The 20,218-nt window shown below is 45.1% G+C and overlaps 1 protein-coding gene across 1 annotated transcript; it reads left to right on the top strand.

Annotated features, from left to right (window-relative positions):
* Positions 1 to 13,411: 13,411 nt before the first annotated feature.
* LOC120968699 (secreted RxLR effector protein 161-like) lies at positions 13,412 to 14,102 on the top strand. Its single transcript, XM_040395650.1, has 2 exons — positions 13,412 to 13,636; positions 13,680 to 14,102. The coding sequence occupies exons 1-2, from the start codon at positions 13,412 to 13,414 to the stop codon at positions 14,100 to 14,102; spliced, it is 648 nt and encodes a 215-aa protein (XP_040251584.1).
* The last annotated feature ends 6,116 nt before the right edge of the window (positions 14,103 to 20,218 follow it).

A 20,218-nucleotide genomic window follows, 5' to 3' on the forward strand; every position in this document is an offset into this window, starting at 1 on the left:
AGAAGAAGGCAAAAAAAAATAAACTAGCATGGATATTACAGTGAAAGAGTATGAGCACCGACATCTAGCAATGAGTGTGTGAACATGAATATAATGTCGGTGAGAAATACGTACTCCCCCAAGCTTAGGCTTTTGGCCTAAGTTGGTCTATTGCCACGGCTGGCCTAGCGGATATCCAAAGTTATAGTTGGGGTTGTACTGTGATGCAGCAGTCATTGCATCGTGGGCTGCAGCTTGGAGGCGAGCTATATCAGCCCTCCTCTTATACTCTTCCGCCTCCTCTCTTGTTATAAAATATCTCCCTTTTGCCTGAAAGTCAAAGAAAGTAGAAGCAGGGAGAGCGACGTGATAGGTGCGTCGTCTGTCAAATATTAGTCGGTACTAGAGGAACTGATCATTCCTCTCAACAAAATGATGACGAACCATAGCCTCATAATCCAAATAAGCAGGAGGCAACTCAATATCATCCTCACGTATGGTTACACCAAGAAAATTAGCTAAACGGGTTGCATAAATTCCACCAAAGAAATCTCCATTAAATGTATTATTATGCAACCTACGTGCAACAATGACTCCCAAATTATAATGTTTATCTCCTAATACAACACTCCTGACAACACTGAGATCAGGGACACATATGTGACATGCTTCATCCGTACCATTTATGCACCTACCTATGAAGAGAGCAAAATAATGTATAGCAGGAAAGTGAATGCTCACTATGGTAGCTTGAGCTATGTCTCTAGATTCACCCATAGTTATACTAGCAAGAAAATCTCTAAGCTCAGATTTGCGAGGCTCACTAGTATTACCCCATTGTGGAAGTTTGCAAGCAGTGGTAAAATCCTCTAAGTCCATAGTATAAGAATTTTCATAAAGATCAAACAGGACAGTTTGAGAATTGCGTGAAGATGAAAATGCAAACCTCCTCACAAAGGAACTAGTGAGATAGTGGTACTGACAGCACTTATCTGCCTCGAAGCTCACAAGATCAGCATTACGCAAATATGCGTTAAATTCTTCCTTGATTCCTACTTGATCCATGAAGTCCTCGGAAGACCATTCACAAGCCCGCACTGGAGCGTCCCTTGGTGGTTCATCGTCAGCATCGCGCACTGCAAGCCTGGGTCCTTGCTTCCTTGAAGAACCATCTTGGTACATTTTCCGAAACATATTTCTTCCTCTGAAAAATTTCTGAAAATTTTAGTAACTTCAAATAAAAGTGAACCAAGCTCAACAAAATTGATAGCAACTACTCCTACAAGTGTCTAGAGCCTATATCATGCATTAGAACTACTTGGAACCATATAAATTTGACATGCAAGCTCAAGAACATGGTCACCTAGGCAGCACAAATTTGCAATGAATAAAGCACTACTCATCACTGCGTCCACGTGCACGATGGTGTGAAGAAAGTCTGTTTCGCTATGTTTGAGTGTTCAAGCTCGGTATTGTTCAGTATGAACCTTAATTACCGAGACGCTTAGTTGTGCCGAGTTGTAACGTATAGGTTCAGGTTGCAAATGAGTTTGGAAGCCAAACGTTTCAATTTATATTATGTGAGATGGCGCACACAATGTGTTGACTGTGGCGTGTTTAACGTGAGTACTTTGTTATTCACGCAAAAAAAAGCGTGAGTACTTTGTTATTTGTGTTCGTCCAGCCACTGCATGTGTCCAGATTCCAGCTCTGCGATCTTAGTCCTGAACTCACATCATGGCCTAATCTCAGCTTCCCAATCTTGTTAACCTCATGTCACTTTTGTTCTTCTTTTCTCCTTTGATAAAGGATCGTGTTTGTTCCTTGCCATCTCTTGTTTCGTCCATGGACTGTCGATCTCGCTCTGACCAGAAAAAATGGATTACAATACATTGATGATCATTGTTGATGTCTCGTATAGTCAAATCGGCCACTGTATTCAGAAATGTTGAAATCACAGTCACACTGAGTATACTGAGTACGTCATGAGGAGCAAGGGCGGAGCTACGTTATCGCCTGAGGGGGCCGTGCCCTGCCACCCCAGCCAAAACGATTTTTTTGCATTAGTACTACGTAGTAGTGGACCCTGCAGGCTGCAGTTTAGCTTAGAATTAGGCTCATCTGCACGCTGCACCAACGAACAAGCTCTCTTTACGCACAGCTCGGCTGCCTCTCAGCTCCTTTGGTATGCTTAAATCAACCAGCTGACCGTGCCGCGACGTCACGGACAGCCTCGAGCCCTCGACGCCGTCCGGCCGGTGCTGAGGAGGTTAGGAGGAGCTCCGCTTTTGGGCCGGTGGTGACGACTCCAGCGCCTGGGGGATCATGGGCGCGCCCAGTATCACCACTGGCCACTTGCCGGTGGTGGCGGGTGGCCGGTGCCGTCGACTGCTTGAACTCTAGTCGCCGGTGCCACACCTTGCATAATTTTTCCGAAGTCTCACGCTGTAAGCGTTGTCTGTACATCAAAAAATGCAGCCATCCATCCCATTCCATGTACCGTGCCAATATGTCCGTACAAGTTTTTTCTGCTTTTTTTCAATGTCATGTGGTATAAATTTTTGTGTCACATTAGTTTGTAAAAGTTTGTTCTGACATCATTTGTGATATGTGCAGTAATGGCATTTAAAGTTTTAAACCAAAGACATGGAGGGAAATACCTAGACTAGTCCGCGAGCAGAGGAATGCCGCTTGAAAAGCAAGGGAACTCAAGCAAACCATGCGGAAGTTTAAAAGGGCAGGAACCATGTAGAAAGGGCATATGGATTTTATTTTGCTTCAAATAATGTTATGTGATGATTGTAATCAATCGGCTCGGTTGAACTTTGACCTTTATCTTGTCCAGATTCTTGCAATGTGAATTAATTCATATCCTTTAACAATTCCTAGATTTGATTTCAAAAAAAAACAATTCCTAGATTTAGTAGAAGTTGAGATATACACACTTTGGCACACGCACATACTGCCTTTTCTCTTGTATTTCTTCTCCACGCCACAAATGAACTTGTTCAAAGGCTTAAATAGTGTAACAGCAACGCACTAAGCCACACACACCGGGTTATCCTAAACTAACTCCCAACTAGCTAGCTGCATGGACGCACACGTTCTCCACTTGTACAGCATCTCCACAATGGTTTCACGACTCAGCTAGAACAACACACATGCAGCCGGCCGTTACTAACAAACTCACAACCACACTAGCTAGCACTTGCACGTTCATGCCACAACTTCAGTGCGTGTACGAGCTAGCTGCTGGTTGGTTTATACTTGACTAATTATAACAACATGTGCATGCATATACTCAGCTAATGGCTGCCAATATCCGCTCGCTGCACTACACACTCTATCTGTCTATGTTGTGCTCTCTGCAGATCTAGCCGCTGCCACTACTCCGTGCATACAACTAGTTAGAACTTGGTCGACTACTACATCTAATATCATGCAAACACAAATAAACATGAGACTAGACCTATACAACAAGGTTAACTCTAACATGACTTCTATTGCTCCTGTTAGTGTCTTTTATTGCTTCAGCAGTAACTTTTATTGCTGTGTGTGATTAATTATTGACTTTTATTTTACTTGCAGAAGCTAATTTCAGTTTCAGTAGTTAACTTCAGTTCCAACCGTGTTGAATTTCTAGTATTATCTTCAGATGTTTTCACTAATTTGGTTTGATGCTATATAGTATTCCCTAGTTCCCATCTTGTAATGGCTAACTTTCGATTCTTGGCTGGGAGCTAAGCATTGCCTAGCACTCCAGCCACTCTTAGTTGGCAATTGTGAATTACTAGAAGCATGTCGCGTGCTTTGCTGCGCCGGGTCCTCCCTCGCGCCTTCATATGGGATAATGCTCAACTGAATGATTGAAGAAAACCATGGACATGGCCAAAGTAGATCAGATAATCTTTCTTCTTTGCTCCTGTGATATAACAGAGAAAAATTCGTAAGGTTACACTTGCCCGTTGCAAGTAACTATTCGAACAAATAACACCAAGAAACCCTGGGATAAGCATTTATCTGGGAAATTTATTACCATGTCCAAAGGTGAAAAATCTTCAAATTAACTGAAACTACATGCCGATGAAGCTCAATAATTTACGGACATCTCGTGCAAACATGCAATGATAACATGATTGCAGTACTGCCACAAGTATCAACCGCAATCACAACATTATAAAAAAAATGCTCACGAGGCCATAATTCTCCCAGGACATGCCACCTTGAATATGTGAAAAAATGTCTAAAATTAATACAAGTATGGACCAAGAATAAATCCTGATTACATGCTGGCACTTCAAGATAATTAGAGGTAGGGCATGAAACTTTGCGAGGAGTTGCCAATCTAGCTCTGCTGTTTCTAATGAGTAGACAGAACAAACCTAAGGTGAAAAAGTGAGAATTATACCCTAAAATAGAGCTAACCATTTATGTATTACTCCCTCTGTTGTAACTATAAGTCTTTGTTGAGATTCCACTATGGACTACATACAGAGCAAAATGAGTGAATCTACACTCTAAATTGCATCTACATACATCCATATGTTGTCCATTGTGAAATCTCCACAAAGACTTATATTTAGGAACGGAGGGAGTACATCGAGAGGTATAAGATGCACCCATCTGTAAATTAAGAACTACTCCCTCTGTCCCATAATATAAGACCTTATTACATCCAATACGCAAGTTCTTATATTATGAGATGGAGGGAATAATACTCACTTCATATCTAAAACAAAGTGACAGCCACTAAAAGGTTGGTATAAAATTTCTTTTTCCGTCATCCATGGAAAAGAAAGATCAGCTAAAAACTGAGAGTAAACCGTTAGCCTGAGAAAATTCTTTCAACCAGGAAACTGTATGCAAGAACATTTAGCTTACAGGCAAATTAAGACAAAAAATGTAATCAGTGTTCTATTTGTTATCATGCTACCTCTTCCTGGAAAGAGCCATGTTTTTTTCCTAGTATACCTCCCTCATAAAGCATTAAATGGTCAAGTAAAGGCTTCGTTGTGTGTACATTTTTCTTAGCTTTCTAGCTCTTTAATTTCTTCATTTTCGGTTTTAGCTGTAGAATTTTTTAGCTGTTTTGTTCTGTAATTTTTTCAGTATAGCTTCGGTTCTTAGTTGCTTTTAGCGTTCTTTTGTTTGCATGTAAGATATTTCAGCAATTTTCTTTCTTAAATAGATCAAACTCGGAGTAAAATAGAAGCTCATGTGTATTTGTTCAACCAAGAAGAATTTAAGAACGCATAACCAGCTTCTTCATGCCAAAAAACAGGGAAGAAATAGAAAAAAGGGCAATTGCATGAGAAGTCTGCAACCGGAATGAAGAATCTGTATAGCTGATGGGATTCGTTACAGTGTACCATTTGCATAACATGTTTTTTTTACTATTTACTTATCTAGCAATGTGAATGTAATTCACCACTTTGTACTTGTACATGTTTTCCCATAAACTAAAAGCATCAGAAAGCTAACATAAACAAAAAACAAGAGGTAATAATAATTTTGAAAAAACAGAGATGTGCTAATCAATTAGAAGTAAACATATGGAAATATCATTAATTATAAACCTCTTACGGAAGAGTTTCTTATGAATCTCTGTAGAATGTTGTCATGTAATCGATACGTTCAACCTTCTACTACGAAAATGAATAAAAGCGTGTAGGAAAAAGAAAGGGAAACCTTGATCCACATGGTGTCTCTTGCCCATATGATATCCCCGGTGTTTTACATAATTTGAGGTAACTCAAAAATGGCCTGAAAAATATAAGAATTCAAGTTCCAATTTTCCAATGTATAGGAAACTGAATTAATCGCATATTTGAAGAGCAGATTCTTACCTTTCCATTGATCTCAAGACCCGGACACTTGGAGTTGAGCGCACACCAGCGGAGCTTCGGGACCCCATATAAAACGCAGGGAGGATACATATCATCGACATACATTAGCCCCATATAAAAAAATCATAGAGACCACTTCCGGTCATTTACTAAAATCAAGCATTAATGCAGCCTAAAAGAACTATACTTATTCAACACATATTAACCCCAAATAAGGCACATAGCACCATATCAAAAATCATGAGGCCACTTCCGGTCATTCGCTAAAATGAAGCATTAACACAGCCTAAACAAACTAAACCTATTCTCCAAAAATAAGGATATTGCCATTTACCACACCAAGCACTTCTTAGTAAGGATGGTCGCCAACCTTAAATTTTACAATATATGTAATACTTATGATCACCAGTTTACTAGCGTTGCTGTGCAGTGCGAGTTCTGTTGCTACATGTGTTCATAAAGAAGAAGAAAACGGAAAAAGGGAGAGAAGCAGTTTTACATTGGTCTGTGTTGTGTTTGCTCGGCATGATCAAGGGGTGAAGGTCTCTGTTAGAAGGGAGAGAGAGGGATTGGTGCGGAATATGATGGATGTATTATCGAGCCTCGAGGGCGACTATATATTGAGTACAAGACTTGAAGGACAAGACGCCTCTCCTAGAGATAAGGTAGGAGAAGGATTACAAATCCTAGACTACCAAATACATGTATCCCAAATATATCTCTAACATCCTCCCACAATAGTAGCGACGGGCTGACATCCCCCTGTAGTGGCATCCCCCCGCAGCCGTAGCGTGAGCGTCGTGGACGGTGTCGCGTCGCGGACTCGTTGACTGTAGAGGAAGCCGATGAGTTTCTCAAGCGGATGATGACCCTTTGTGCGGATGTCGAGGCAGCAGAGAGCATAGGGTGGTGTAGCCGTGGTCGAGGTAGCCGTGTGCAGAACATCATGGTCGATGTCGAGTCAGGGTAGCCGGTGTCGAGGAAGTCGCCGTGGAGCCGCTGGCGCAAGGAGGTGCCGAGTTAGTCATGGGTGCATTGGTGTCGAAGTAGTGGTGCGTCGGGGAGAAGACGATGTTCACGAGGCGTCGCGCCGGGTTTGCCAAGCCCACGGACACGTCATAGACGAAGGCACTCGTTGGTGCTGCCAGCACCGGGCATGCGTAGACGGACGAAGACAAAGTTGACGAAGCGCCGCACTAGGCTTGCCAGGCCCGGGGACACGTCGTGGACGAAGGCACGCATCGGTGTTGCCAGCACCGGGGATGCATATATAGACGAGGGACCTGCACAAGCTGTACGTCATGTCGAGAAGTCGGAGGGCCAACAGAGAAGAAGACTCGACAACGGTTGTGGTGCCAATCGACGCGGGGCCGATGTCGCCAACGGTGGTCGGAGTAGACGAAGAGGTCGGGGAAGATGACGGCGACGCTGGCGATGAGCTGGTGTTGGATGAAGACGAAGGGGGTGGATGGGCGGTGGCGGCGGCCGAAGAAGAGCAGTTGCAGCGCTGGATCCCGGGTCGGTGCAACTGCGTGAACGGTCTCGGGATGGCGGCTTGGACCGCGTGCCATGCTCGCTATGGCCCGACGGGGCGACACAGCGGCGACGTGAGGGTCGGTACGGCCACAGGGACGACCTGGAGCGGATGGCCTCAGGAGGCGGTGGACCATGGGCCGCGGCACTACGGCCGAAGGGACGACACAGCGGTGACGCGGGGCAATGCAACCAGGAGAAGAACCACGTGGTGGCCGCGCTGCGGCCCGACGGGGCGACGCAACAGCAGCCTGTTCCTTAATCGATGGAGGGGCGCGCTGAACTCAGGGACGATCTTCACGGGACTTGCGAAGGCGCGCGCAAACAACGCGCCAGGTCGGTCGCGTTGTGTAGATGAGGCGTATCGTGGCGGCGAGCGGGTGATCAAGCCGATCATGCGTGAGGTCGGGGACGCCGCTTGGTTGAGACGGGGTGGCGGCTGAGTCCGCGATGAAGCCGGCGATGACGAACGGCGTGGGATGTCATGCGGATGAGCACGTCAGCACCGGCACTAGGGCTGCCAAAGCAGCGTCGGCGCCTGGGCAGCGAGGCCCGAGTGACCAACGTAGCAGCGGCGCCCGAGCTGAGGCAGCCGACAAGCCTGACGCAGCCGGGGACGAGACCGGTGAGGCAGACCGCAAGCCCGCCTTGTGGACGCAGCGGAGGCGGGTGCCGTGGATCGATGGGCGGGCCGACGCGCGTACGGCGGGCTATGATGGGCCGCCGCTGGCGCGAGGCCTCCGGGTCAGGGCGATACAGGTGTCCCGGTCGGAGAGGGCGGTGATGGCCGGCATAGATCGACGAGCGGGCCGACGCGTGTATGACGGCCGTGTGCAGCCGCCTGTCGCGCGAGGCCGCCGGTTCGGTGAAGAGGCCGGCCGGTCGCGCCGGTGTTGGAGTAGAGGCGCACAGGGGTCGACGACGGCGGCGAGCGACGCAAACCAATCAAGTTTAGATCGGAAAACCAAAAAAAACACCGATCAAGGTGACCAGCGGGAGAGAGAAAAGCCCGAAGCAAGGGCTCGGGAAAATGACTCTCTAGGGCGGCCGGTCAACACGACCGGCGGACGAACCCTAGGTACGGGCAGAGCGGCCCCCGGCAGCAGTCATGGAGGCTGAAACGGCGGCCGCTAGGGTTTAGGATCGATTAGGTTGATACCATGTTAGAAGGGAGAGAGAGGGATTGATGCGAAATATGATGAATGTACTAGTGGTTGGGGCGCCATCCTGTGGCGCCGCTTGAGAGAAAGTTGTGCGCACATTTCCATTTAAAAAATATATTGAGTCCTCGCCTCCGTCTAAAAAATATCTAAAAAAATCTCATCTTCATTAAAAAGAAGTAAAAAGGATTTTTTTTTTTTTACCAAAACAGCCTACCAGCGAGTGTCACTTGCATAACCCTTTATTTAAAAAATACCAGAGGTTCTTATCTCCATCTAAAAATAATACATTTAAAAAATAATCCATACCTTCATTCAAAAAAATTGCAAAAAATTTCTCACTTCGGCCAACCAACTTGCGCCACGTGGCATAGCTGGTTGGCCGCCCTTCATGCGTAGCTTAATGGTTTTAATTACTGAGCCTCGAGGACGAGTATATATTAAATACAAGACTTAAAAGGTAAGACGTCTTTTCTAAAGATAAGATAGAAGACGGACTACAAATACTAGATTATCAAATACATATGTCTAACCGTCTCCTACTATTTCGAAGGAATTGGGTCACCACGGCTCGGAAGGTGGAACGCCAGCACTGGTGTGCGCCACTGCTCCAGCCAATGGGCTGCAGGCCGCACTCGCGTTGTCTCATCTCGGCGGCTCCCGCCGATTCAGCACAAATTAGAGCCAAACAAACCACCGAAATCAATACCAACAAGCAAGGAAAACACCAGAATATTTGCTAAAATCAATAGCCCATGCAATCGGATATATACAGCGAGCAACAACCACTTTTTACCCATAAACATCAACCACAATCTCCATCCACCCACAACGTTACGCTAACTGTACAACTTCTGGGAAAAAAAGCAAGAACAAGTAATCCAATGTCACCACCACAAATCTAACATTCTTAAGAAGTTGATCCCTACTACTACCAAGTCTCTTAACATGCACACTGTCCACATCATCATCATGCCACATCATCATTCAGTTTGCAAATTCTCTTAACATGCATCTACTCAACTCAACCATGCAGCCACATCATCGCACAGCTCCCCGAAGCTGAAGGGTTCTCAACGATCGCTTCCTTTCTTCTTCATGCTACGGGCCATCATAGTTGCCATTTCAATCTTCCACTATCCCACAAATACAAGATTAATTATCGAGGTAATCAAGCGGCTGGCCAACGGTCCCCGTCCCGTACTTTATAGTTGTACGTCCCCTCACGTCTTCCTCCACTTCCCAGTCTGCATCCACAAATATCTACTCTGGACGGCGGTGTCGATCTGCTCATCGTTGTGTGGTTGCAACGGGGAGTATGCCGTTCTCCCCGTCAACCTCAAAGGTCTGCCTCATGATTTGTTTGTTTTCTCCATCCATTATTCCATTGATTGTTGAGAGTATATATGCAGAATAGCAAAACACGCGCAGACACGCTTGCTTCTGGTATTGACGAGCATATTCTCCCGGATCTCATTCGTAGCAGCTTAAGATTCTTTAACAAAGGCAACAATATTTCTTGCATTGATTTAGAAGACAATTCATTACAAAGGAAGTATGAAATGGAAGATTGGAGGTATGAAGAATATTTATAAATTAGAAGAGTGGATGAAAGAAATTATGTATGTAATGCCATTTCCTTCAAGTTGTGGAGGCCAGCCATCCACATATCAGTGGAACTAAAGATTCTGTCGTTTCTTTTCATTCCTCAGGTGCCACCAAATTAGCATAACCAAAGCAGGGAAATCTTTTTTGCGAGGTGGCTAAAATGACAATTGGTACATCAGTCCTCCACGTTGTTAGCCAGTAGAGAAGAAGCAAGATCAGCTAGGAAACAACAAAAACGCAAGGCAAAATCCCAAACTGCAGAGGAACCGAGCAATGCTAGAATAAAGTCACACCTTTTTTAATTATTCATTCAGTTACCTCTGTCTCTGTACACTCTTATCAAAAAACTGTGAGTGGAACACTTGTCAACATTGAACAAATACAATTTCATGGATTTGAGATAAGCTCTACAGACGTTGTTAGATCTATGAATATTTGGCCGACCACAGTAGGCAGACGCCAAGACGCGTACCATCGTATTTTAATGTTCTTTTAGAATATTAATATTTTCAGGTATCATGAATACCCAATATGTTATGAATTTTCAGGGCGCTGACACATACAATCTTTGTCATATGAAAATGATATTCTTAAACTATCAAATCTCAAATAAGTCATCAAAAAATCCCACAGCAATGCGCGGGGCATCGTCTAGTAATAACAAAATGAAGATCCACCACCGCCGCACCACTACGACGTTAACACCCCACCAGCCCAGAGGAGAAAAAAATTAACAAGGGGAGAACGGCATACTGCACAGGCCCAGCTAGATATAACGGAGGAAGACAGCGAGGGAGCCGCCCGAGAAGACGGCCAGGAGTGGCAATACGACCAAAACAACGCTCGCACCACCCAACTTCTTACAACAGCAACAATGGCAATAACGGGAACCCAACACGGCACCAAATCGTCCTATTGCGCCCACCCAACCCTCCCCTATGCGACGCCGCCCACCGGCGAGATCCTGTCCGTGCTGCAGATGCGCCATTTGGTGGCCACACAAGGTGTGCCGGCGAGCATCCGGGACGCAAGCAGCTGCGGGAGGATGCGGGGCCGTGCAGGGAAGCACGCGGCTGGGACACACAGGGGGTCTAGTTAACAGCGAGCTAGGCGGCCATATCGCGCTGGGGCAGAGATGGCGGCGGCTTGCATGAGGAGGAGACGAGCGTCGGTGTGCTAGGGGCTAGGCTGGCTGTTTGGTGGCGCGACTTGGGTCAGGGACCGTGGGTTTGGGAGGTTGGGAATATGGGCAGGGTTTGGTCGGTCGGGTAGTCTGGCTCATACTCTAGTTCGTCCTTCGCGAAGATGTGCACCAGTGGCTCTGACTCATACTCCATTATAAGCATCTCGAATCGGTCTAGTTCGTCCTTGGCGGAGAAGTGCTCCAATGGTTCTTGCTCGTTCTCCATGCTAAGCATCTCCAATGGCTCCGGCTTGTGATTGTGCGTCGAAAAACCCTGAGCCCAGTTTATTTTTTACATGGATGGCATGTCGTTGTACATCATTGTGGATCCATGGAAGTTGTGCTAAAGGTAGGATCACTGCGATGATAGTTGTGGCATACCACTCTGGTTTGCCTAGTTCTAACTGTTCCAACAGGGAACACTGTGCATATTTGTTTCACTCCAATATCTCATACAAGCTGTATGTACATTGCTAATAACCCTGTAATGCTAGAGACTATTACATCCTATATTTATTAGTGGAGGAAGAAAAATACATTATGATGGACTACATATATATACCAGCGAAAGGCCTAGATCATCCGAAAGGCATGCATGTAGTCATGAGTGTATTACCGCATAGCTGCATGCAATTCGTTCGTGATGTTCATTGTTTCTCTTTCTCTTCACATGAAGAATGCATGCAGAGTTGATTACACAACATACATGTGTGAGACACTTACAGCTGGAAACGGCTGCTTCATTTGGGCCAGACCAACTTTAGAGAAGTTCAAGTTTTCCAAACAACCAAGCCGTAGTAGGCAGATGGCCCAAAAAAATCAGGATCACATGGAATCTTGAGTGAGTTCCAATTCATGATCGAGTTTACCTACTCAAGGACGAGCAGCAATTAAGCTTGGGGATGCTGATACGTCTCCAACGTATCTATAATTTATGAACTATTCATACCATGTTTACAACAATTTTGGTATGAGTTGAAAGGAACTAACCCGGACCGACTTGTTTTCAGTAGAACTACGATGGTGTTTTTTTTGCAGAAATAAAAGTTCTTAGAATGAGCTGAAACTTTTTGACCATTTTTCAGGAACAAGAGGGAGCCAGGAAGCTTCGGGGGAGCACTAGAAGACAAAGGGACCCAACGAGCCATCTGGGCGCGCCCTGGTGCCTCGTGGGCCCCTTGTGGCACCTCTTGACGTGAGACCGACGTAAAAAATTCCTATAAATACAGACACCTCCAGAAATAACCCAATAACTTTGACTCCGCCGCTGCAAGCCTCTGTACCTTCGAAATGCCATCTGGAGCCCTATTTCGACACCCTCCTAGAGAAGGAAATCATCACTAGAGGCCATCTTCATCATCCCTGCAGTCCTCCTAACGAGTACGGAATAGTTCACCCTCGAGGCTAGGGGTATGTACAAGTAGCTATGTCTTTGATCTCTCTCTCTCTCTTTCTCTCTCTCTCTCGAGTTCTTGATTTGTCACAATCTTGATGTAGCACAAGCTTTATTAATGTAGTTGGATCATATGGTGTTTCTCTCTCTCTATCTTGTTGTGATGAATTGAGTTTTTACCTTTGAGGTTTCACTATTATCGGATTGAATACCTGTTGGATTTGAGAACACTTAATGTATTTCTTGTATATGAATACCCGTGGGGAAAATGTGGTACTATATTGATTCACTTGATGTATCTTTTCGCACACAATTCACGGATTCCCGAGGTGACATTTGGGTAATCTATGCATTGGGGTTGATGCATGTTTTCTTCCTACTTTTTCCGGTAGTAATCTTGGGGCACTCTTCGTCCATACTACACTTGTATCACCATCTCTTCATTGAAACTGGTGCATATATACAATTTACCGTTGTATTGGGTGTGTTGGGGACACAAGAAATTTCTTGTATTTGATTACAAGATAATTTGAGAGAGACCATCTTCATCCTACGCCTCCCACGTATTGATAAATCTTAGGTCATCCACTTGAGGAAAAATTCCTACGGTCCTACAAAACTCTGCGCTTGGAGGCCCAACACAAGTCTACAAGAATAAGTTGTGTAGTAGACAGCAGCGTACGCGCATAAACTTCTAGAGAAGAGCGGCATGGCAGGGTGCAAGGCGTGTCACATGCCGATGGAGCCACGGTTCAAGCTGTCAAGGGAAAGCACGGCGTCGGTCATCGACGAGATGGAGTACCGCAGTATCGTCGGGAGCTTGCGATACCTGGTGCACACACGACCTTACATGACATTCTCGGTTGGGTACGTGTCTCGGTTCATTGAGGCGCCAACGAAGGAGCATCTCATCGCAGTCAAAGCACATTTTGAGGTACATCGTCGACACACTTCAACTGGGTTGCAAGTACACCAAGGGAGAGAGCACTGCCCAGCTCGTTGGGTACAACGACAGTGATCTGGGCGGTGACATCGACAACCGCAAGAGCACCACCGGCACCCCATTCCTCCTGGGTGGCGGTGCGGTTAATTGGCAGTCACAGAAGCAGAAAATCATGGCTCTCTCAAACTGCGAATCGGAGTACGTCGCTGCAACCACGATGGCTTGCCAGTCGATCTGGCTCTCGCAACTGCTCGACGAGTTCAGAGAAACAAAGGCAGAAGTGGTGAAGCTCAAGGTGGACAGCAAATCAGCAATTACGTTGGCCAAAAATCCTATGATGCACAACAGATCGAAGCACATCGAGCTCACATATCATTTTATTAGAGATTGCTTGGAGACAAAGAAGATCGAGCTTGATTACATGGCAATAGAGTTGCAGCTTGCAGACATGCTATGACAAAGCCTCTTGGTCACGTTCGACTGCAGCAGTTGCGATCAAGCATCGACATGATCGACTCGCTACCTGAACCTTCAGTTTAGGGGGTGATTTTCGGGACAAACTTCAATTTCACGTTTAGCTGGGTTTTAGGTGTCATGTTTTTTGAATTTCAGACGAATTTTGGATTTACTAGAATTTAAAAATAAAGTACTCAACGTTTTGCCGGCAATCAACAGTGCCCTAGTGTTTGAAATTCATTCCCATTTCTTGCATGTGACCTAAGCATGCACCCAAGGACACAGATTTGTTTTCCAACCAATTTATAAGTACTCGAGCATGTGCATGTAGTTCAAATTTGAATTATGCACATAAATACATTGAAAACTCAGTTAATGCATAAACGTGTCCAAATAAACCCCGAAAAATCACAAAATTGACACAACACTCCTGTTGTTCTATCTTGACACGAGAAAAATTTGAAAGCAATAAGAGGCAATGAATATCGTTTCGTCCCTAAAGGTGGGACCTTCCCTACTGAAACCATCATGCTTATTGTGAGAAGCTCTGGTTTGTGAGAAGCATATACCCAAACCTGCCCCAAATGGGAAATTTTTTTTACCACGGCATGTTGATGCCGCTCCATGATAGCATGCCAAGTTTCATGAATTTCAGATGAGTTTTGGATTTAATAGAATTTAAAAGCCAGGCATCTCAATGTTTTCCCGACAATCAACGGTGCCCTAGTGTTTGAAATTCATTCCCATTTCATGCATGGGACCTAAGCATACACCCAAGGACACATATTTGATTTTTCAATCAATTTATATGCACTGGAGCATGTGCATGTAGTTCAAATTTGAATTGTGCACATAAATGCATTGAAAACTCAGTTAATGCATAAAAATGTCCAAACGAACCCCAAAAAATCACTAAAATTCACACAACACTCCTGTTGTTCTATGTTGACACGAGAAAACAAATCGAAAGCAATAAGACACAATGGATATCGTTTCGTCCCTAAAGATGGGACGTTCCCTACCGAAAACCATCATGCTTGTTGTGAGAAGCTCTGGTTTGTGAGAAGCATATACCCAAACCTGCCCCAAATGGGACAAAAAAAATACCATGGCATGTTGATGCCGCTCAATGATAGCATGCCAAGTTTCATGAATTTCACACAAGTTTTGGATTTACTAGTATTTAAAAACCAGGCATCCCAATGTTTTGCCAGCAATCAACGGTGCCCTGGTGTTTGAAATTCATTCCCATTTCTTGCATGGGACCTAAGCATGCACCCAAGAACACATATTTCATTTTTCAACCAATTTATATGCACTGGAGCATGTGCATTTAGTTCAAATTTGAATTATGCACATAAATGCATTGAAAACTCAGTTAATACATAAAAATGTCCAAATAAACCCTGAAAAATCACAAAAATTGACACAACACTCTTGTTGTTCTATGTTGACACGAGAAAAATTTTGAAAGCAATAAGCGGCACTGGATATCGTTTCGTCCATAAAGGTCGGACGTTCCCTACCAAAACCATCATGCTTGTTGTGAGAAGCTCTGATTCGTGAGAAGCATATACCCAAACCTGCCCCAAATGGGACAAAAATTTTACCACGGCATGTTGATGCTGCTCCATGATAGCATGCCAAGTTTCATGAATTTCAGACGAGTTTTGGATTTACTAGAATTTAAAAACCAGGCATCTCAATGTTTTGCCCGAAATCAACGGTGCCCTGGTGTTTGAAATTCATTCCCATTTCTTGCATTGAACCAAAGAATGCACCCAACGATATAGATTTCATTTTTCAACCAATTTATATGCACCGGAGCATATGCATGTAGTTCAAATTTGAATTATGCACATAAATGCATTGGAAACTCAGTTAATGCATAAAAATGTCCAAACGAACCCTGAAAAATCACAAAAATTCACACAACACTCCTGTTGTTCTATGTTGACACGAGAAAAAAAATTGAAAGCAATAAGAGGCAATGGATATCGTTTCGTCCCCAAAGGTGGGACGTTCCCTTCCGAAAACCATCATCCTTGTTGTGAGAAGCTCCGGTTTGTGGGAAGCATATACCCAAACCTGCCCCAAATGGGACAAAATTGTTATATCGGCATGTTGATGCTGCTCCATGATAGCATGCCAAGTTTCATGAATTTCAGACGAGTTTTGGATTTACTAGAATTTAAAACCAGACATCTCAATGTTTTGCCGGCAATCAACGGTGCCCTCGTGTTTGAAATTCATTCCCATTTCTTGCATGGGACCTAAGCATGCACCCAAGGACAGATATTTGATTTTTCAACTAATTTATATGCACTGGAGCATGTGCATGTAGTTTAATTTTGAATTGTGCACCTGAAATGGCTAGAAAACCAATTTAATGTATAAAATGTTCGAACAAACCCTGAATAATTCGAATTATTTTACGACACACATATAGTTGCATGTTCACTCCAGATAAAAGGTCAAGCAATTCAAACACCGTCCATTGCCGCTGTGTCCCCATTATGTAATTCAAATCAAGATGAAAAGTCAAGTAGATCACACGCAGTTTATTATCAGCAACCGTGTGAGATGCAACACAAGATATCCTGAAGCACCGTCGGCGTATAGTACGCCTATGATTTACGCGAGAATGTGCGTCGGCTACAGTCCACAGCCGGCGTCTCAAGCACACTAGCTCTCTCCCCAAATATCATTTCACTGTTCAATCGTCGCTAGTGAAAGATGGCACGTGGACCCGCATCGTGAGGGCAACTTCGGTGGCCCACTCCGGCGAGAGCGTGGCCGCAGCCGCCATGCGCGTGCTAACAAGGTGCATGAGCGTGGCCGCAATCTGCGGCCGGGCGGCAAAGGCAGCCCAAACGGCCGTTGTTGCTTCTCAGGTGGTGGCAGCAACATCTGCCTCCGGGATAGCAACCGGTGAGAGCGGCACGGCAGCTATCCGTTCTGCAGCGGGGGCCTTAGCCCTGATGGAGGCCGCCCACGACCATGTCGAGGCCGCCCACGCCCAGCTCCTGGCGGTCACAGCACAAATCGAACGAAGCTTCTCCGACAACGGTCGACGACCCATGGCCGAAGAGCTGTCAATCGCCGAGAGCGTTCAAGCAACCTCCGTTCCTCCGCCGCATACCTTGCAACGACGGAGCCTGTCCAAGCCTAGATTGCATCCGCCCACGCCCAGCTCGTGGCGGCCTTTTCCAAAGAGATGGCGGACGCGGATGGCGAGATGCTTGCCGAGTATGGTGCGATGGATTGCATGGAGCCCCTTCCCCAGGAGACCGTCGGGCGCGAGCTGGACATGGAGGCGGCGACGGAGGTCAACGAGCACCAGCCGTAGTAGTAATCTTTGTTTTGTTTAATTAAGAGCGCCGGTCTTTAATTTGTTAGAGTAATGTTTAGGTCAGCTAGTTCTATTTAATTACTGAACTTGCTTGATTAAGAAGTGTGGGTTTGCTGTAGTCTCCTTTGTGTACCCAAATTATGTAATGACGTGGATGAACACTGTAACCATGGAAATTCGAACCAAAACTTTTGATGTTCAAACTCATCACACACGGGTTAAGTTATCTGAATCGTTTGTGATGTCCACATATCGTACACAGTTCTGAATAAGGGACCGTGTCTGATGACACTTTGCGCGCCAGTTTTTTGGCTGAAGCGATTCCAAATTTTCGGCTTCCGTGGAAATATCTACCTCCCCGCCCCCTCCCCCTTACCAAAAGCCACATTTCTCCTCTTTCCGCCTTCCTTTCCAAGTTGAAACCTTCACTCCTTGCTTGCAGCGCTGCCTCCTCGTCGGTGATCCTCCTTCACGCTGCTCGGCCTCGTCTATCCAGGCAGGTAATCCACACCAGACCCTCATCCTCCTCCTCCTTCCACATCTCACATGCCCCGACCACCGACGCGAGCGCGACACCTTCCACCCAAATCACCGACCCCTCCACCAAATAAGCGCCGCCCTAAGCCATGGTGCACGAAGTATAGCCAGGATCTCAAGGAGCATTTGGCAGTGGAGAAGCAAATCGCGGCCACACGTGCGGATGAGGTCGATGGCTGCCATTCGTGCCGACCCCCAGATCTTGGAGGAGCACCTTGCCATTTCCTAGCTACGCCCGTTAAGCATGCTCGGTTTACCCGTTGCGTGTGCTGCTCCTGCCTTTCCTTCACAAATTCTAGTGAATCGTGCTATCTAATTTTACCATGCAATCTGTTGTTCTAGTGTATATGTTCTATATGTACTGCAGTGTGGTGCTCACTTATTAACTGTTTTGTTAATTAGTTGTCGTCTTCAGTTAACTGTTTGGTTCAATTCTGCAAATGTGATGTTCAATTCTTCAGGCAGCAATTTTGTATTGTCTTCCATGTGAGAAATAAATCGAATTTATCTTTACAAAATACATGAGAAACGAATACAATTGCTATATTTCCAAGTTGTCAAGCATGCTTGGTTTGGTTATACATTGTGCAATGTGGTGCTCAGTTAAAGTTTGGTTCATTTGTGTTGTGGTGTTTAGTTAACTGTCTGTTTCAATTCTGCAATGCGATGTTCAATAGTTGTTGGTGCATTCTGTTATTGTATACCATGTGAGGAATAAATTGAATTTGGCTGTAGTAAATACATGAGAAACAAATACAATTGCTACAATTGGCTGTAGTTAACTGTTTGGTTAACTGTCTGATCTTCTATTAGGAGTATGTTATATTGTGCAATGTGGTGCTCAGTTAATGTTTGGTTCATTTGTTGTGGTGTTTAGTTAACTGGTTGGTTCAATTCACAATATCACACACGAGAGCTTAGAGGAAATTGTGCCCAATGCAAACTTCAATACCACTCGTAAATTGTTCAGGAAACGTGTGCGATGGGTTCATGCATGGCAGACGATTGCCACATAATACTTGTGTGCGATGGGGCACATATCACACACGGTTTCTATTATGGCCCGTGTGCCTTAGGTACAGTTTCGCAAACAGTCCAATATGAAACACCGTTTGGTTTCACTGCGTAATTACAAACGTTTGATCACCAATCCCACACGTGTGCCAGAATGTAGAGTGTGCGATATGTTGTTGCATCACATACGATTACATTTGGCATCGCATCTGCAACATCTATGCCTATCACCAACGGTTTCTGGGTCGTGTGGGAAAAAAAACCCTGTCGTACAAACAGACAAGGCGACGGACAAACAGACAAGGCGACGGTTTAAAACTCCATCGTGGAAAGGGTTAAAAACCGTTTGTATAGGAGCTCATTGTATAAGTGGTTGCACATCAAAGATGGACTTGCATATGGGAGAACAACACAAAAATATGATACCATTTGTGAGTCAAGGGTGGACTTGCAACTGAGAAAATAACAAATTACAAAGCCCAGTAGTGAGTTGAGAGTCGACTTGCAAGTGGGATGAAAAACAAAAAAACATGCACATTTTCGAGTCGAGGGTGCACTTGCAACTCGGAAAACTACAAGCCCAATTGCGAGTCGAGGATGGACATGCAACTGGGACAACTACGAAACTACGAGCACAATTGCAAGTCAAGGCTCGAGTTGCAACTGGGACAAAATAAACTATGGGCCTAGTTGCGAGTGAAGGGTGGACCTGCAACCGGGAGGAAAACTAAACACATGCCGATTTGCGAGTTTAAGGTGGGTTTGCCACTTTAATGAAACAAACTACATTCCTAGTTGCGAATCGAGGATGGACTTGCAACTGGGACAACTGCACAAAACTACGATACGAGATGCAAGTCAAGGGTGGACTTGCAACAGGGACAACTACACAAAACTACGACACGAGGTGCAAGTCGTGAGGGTGGACTTGCAACTAGGGCAACTACAAAACTACAAGGCCAGTTGTGAGTCAAGTATCGACTTGCAACTGGGATGAAACAGACTACGGGCCTAGTTACGAGTCAATGATGGACCTGCAACCAAGATTAAAAACTAAACACATGTCGAGTTGCGACTTAAGGATGGGCTTCAACTGGGATGAAACAAACTACGGGCCTAGTTGTGTGTCGTGGGTGTACTTGCAACCGGGAAAACTACGCAAAACTACGATACGAGTTGCGAGTCGAGGGTCGACTTGCAACTACGACAACTAC

The sequence above is a fragment of the Aegilops tauschii genome, chromosome 1 (assembly GCF_002575655.3).
Source record: "Aegilops tauschii subsp. strangulata cultivar AL8/78 chromosome 1, Aet v6.0, whole genome shotgun sequence".
NCBI lineage: Eukaryota > Viridiplantae > Streptophyta > Magnoliopsida > Poales > Poaceae > Aegilops > Aegilops tauschii.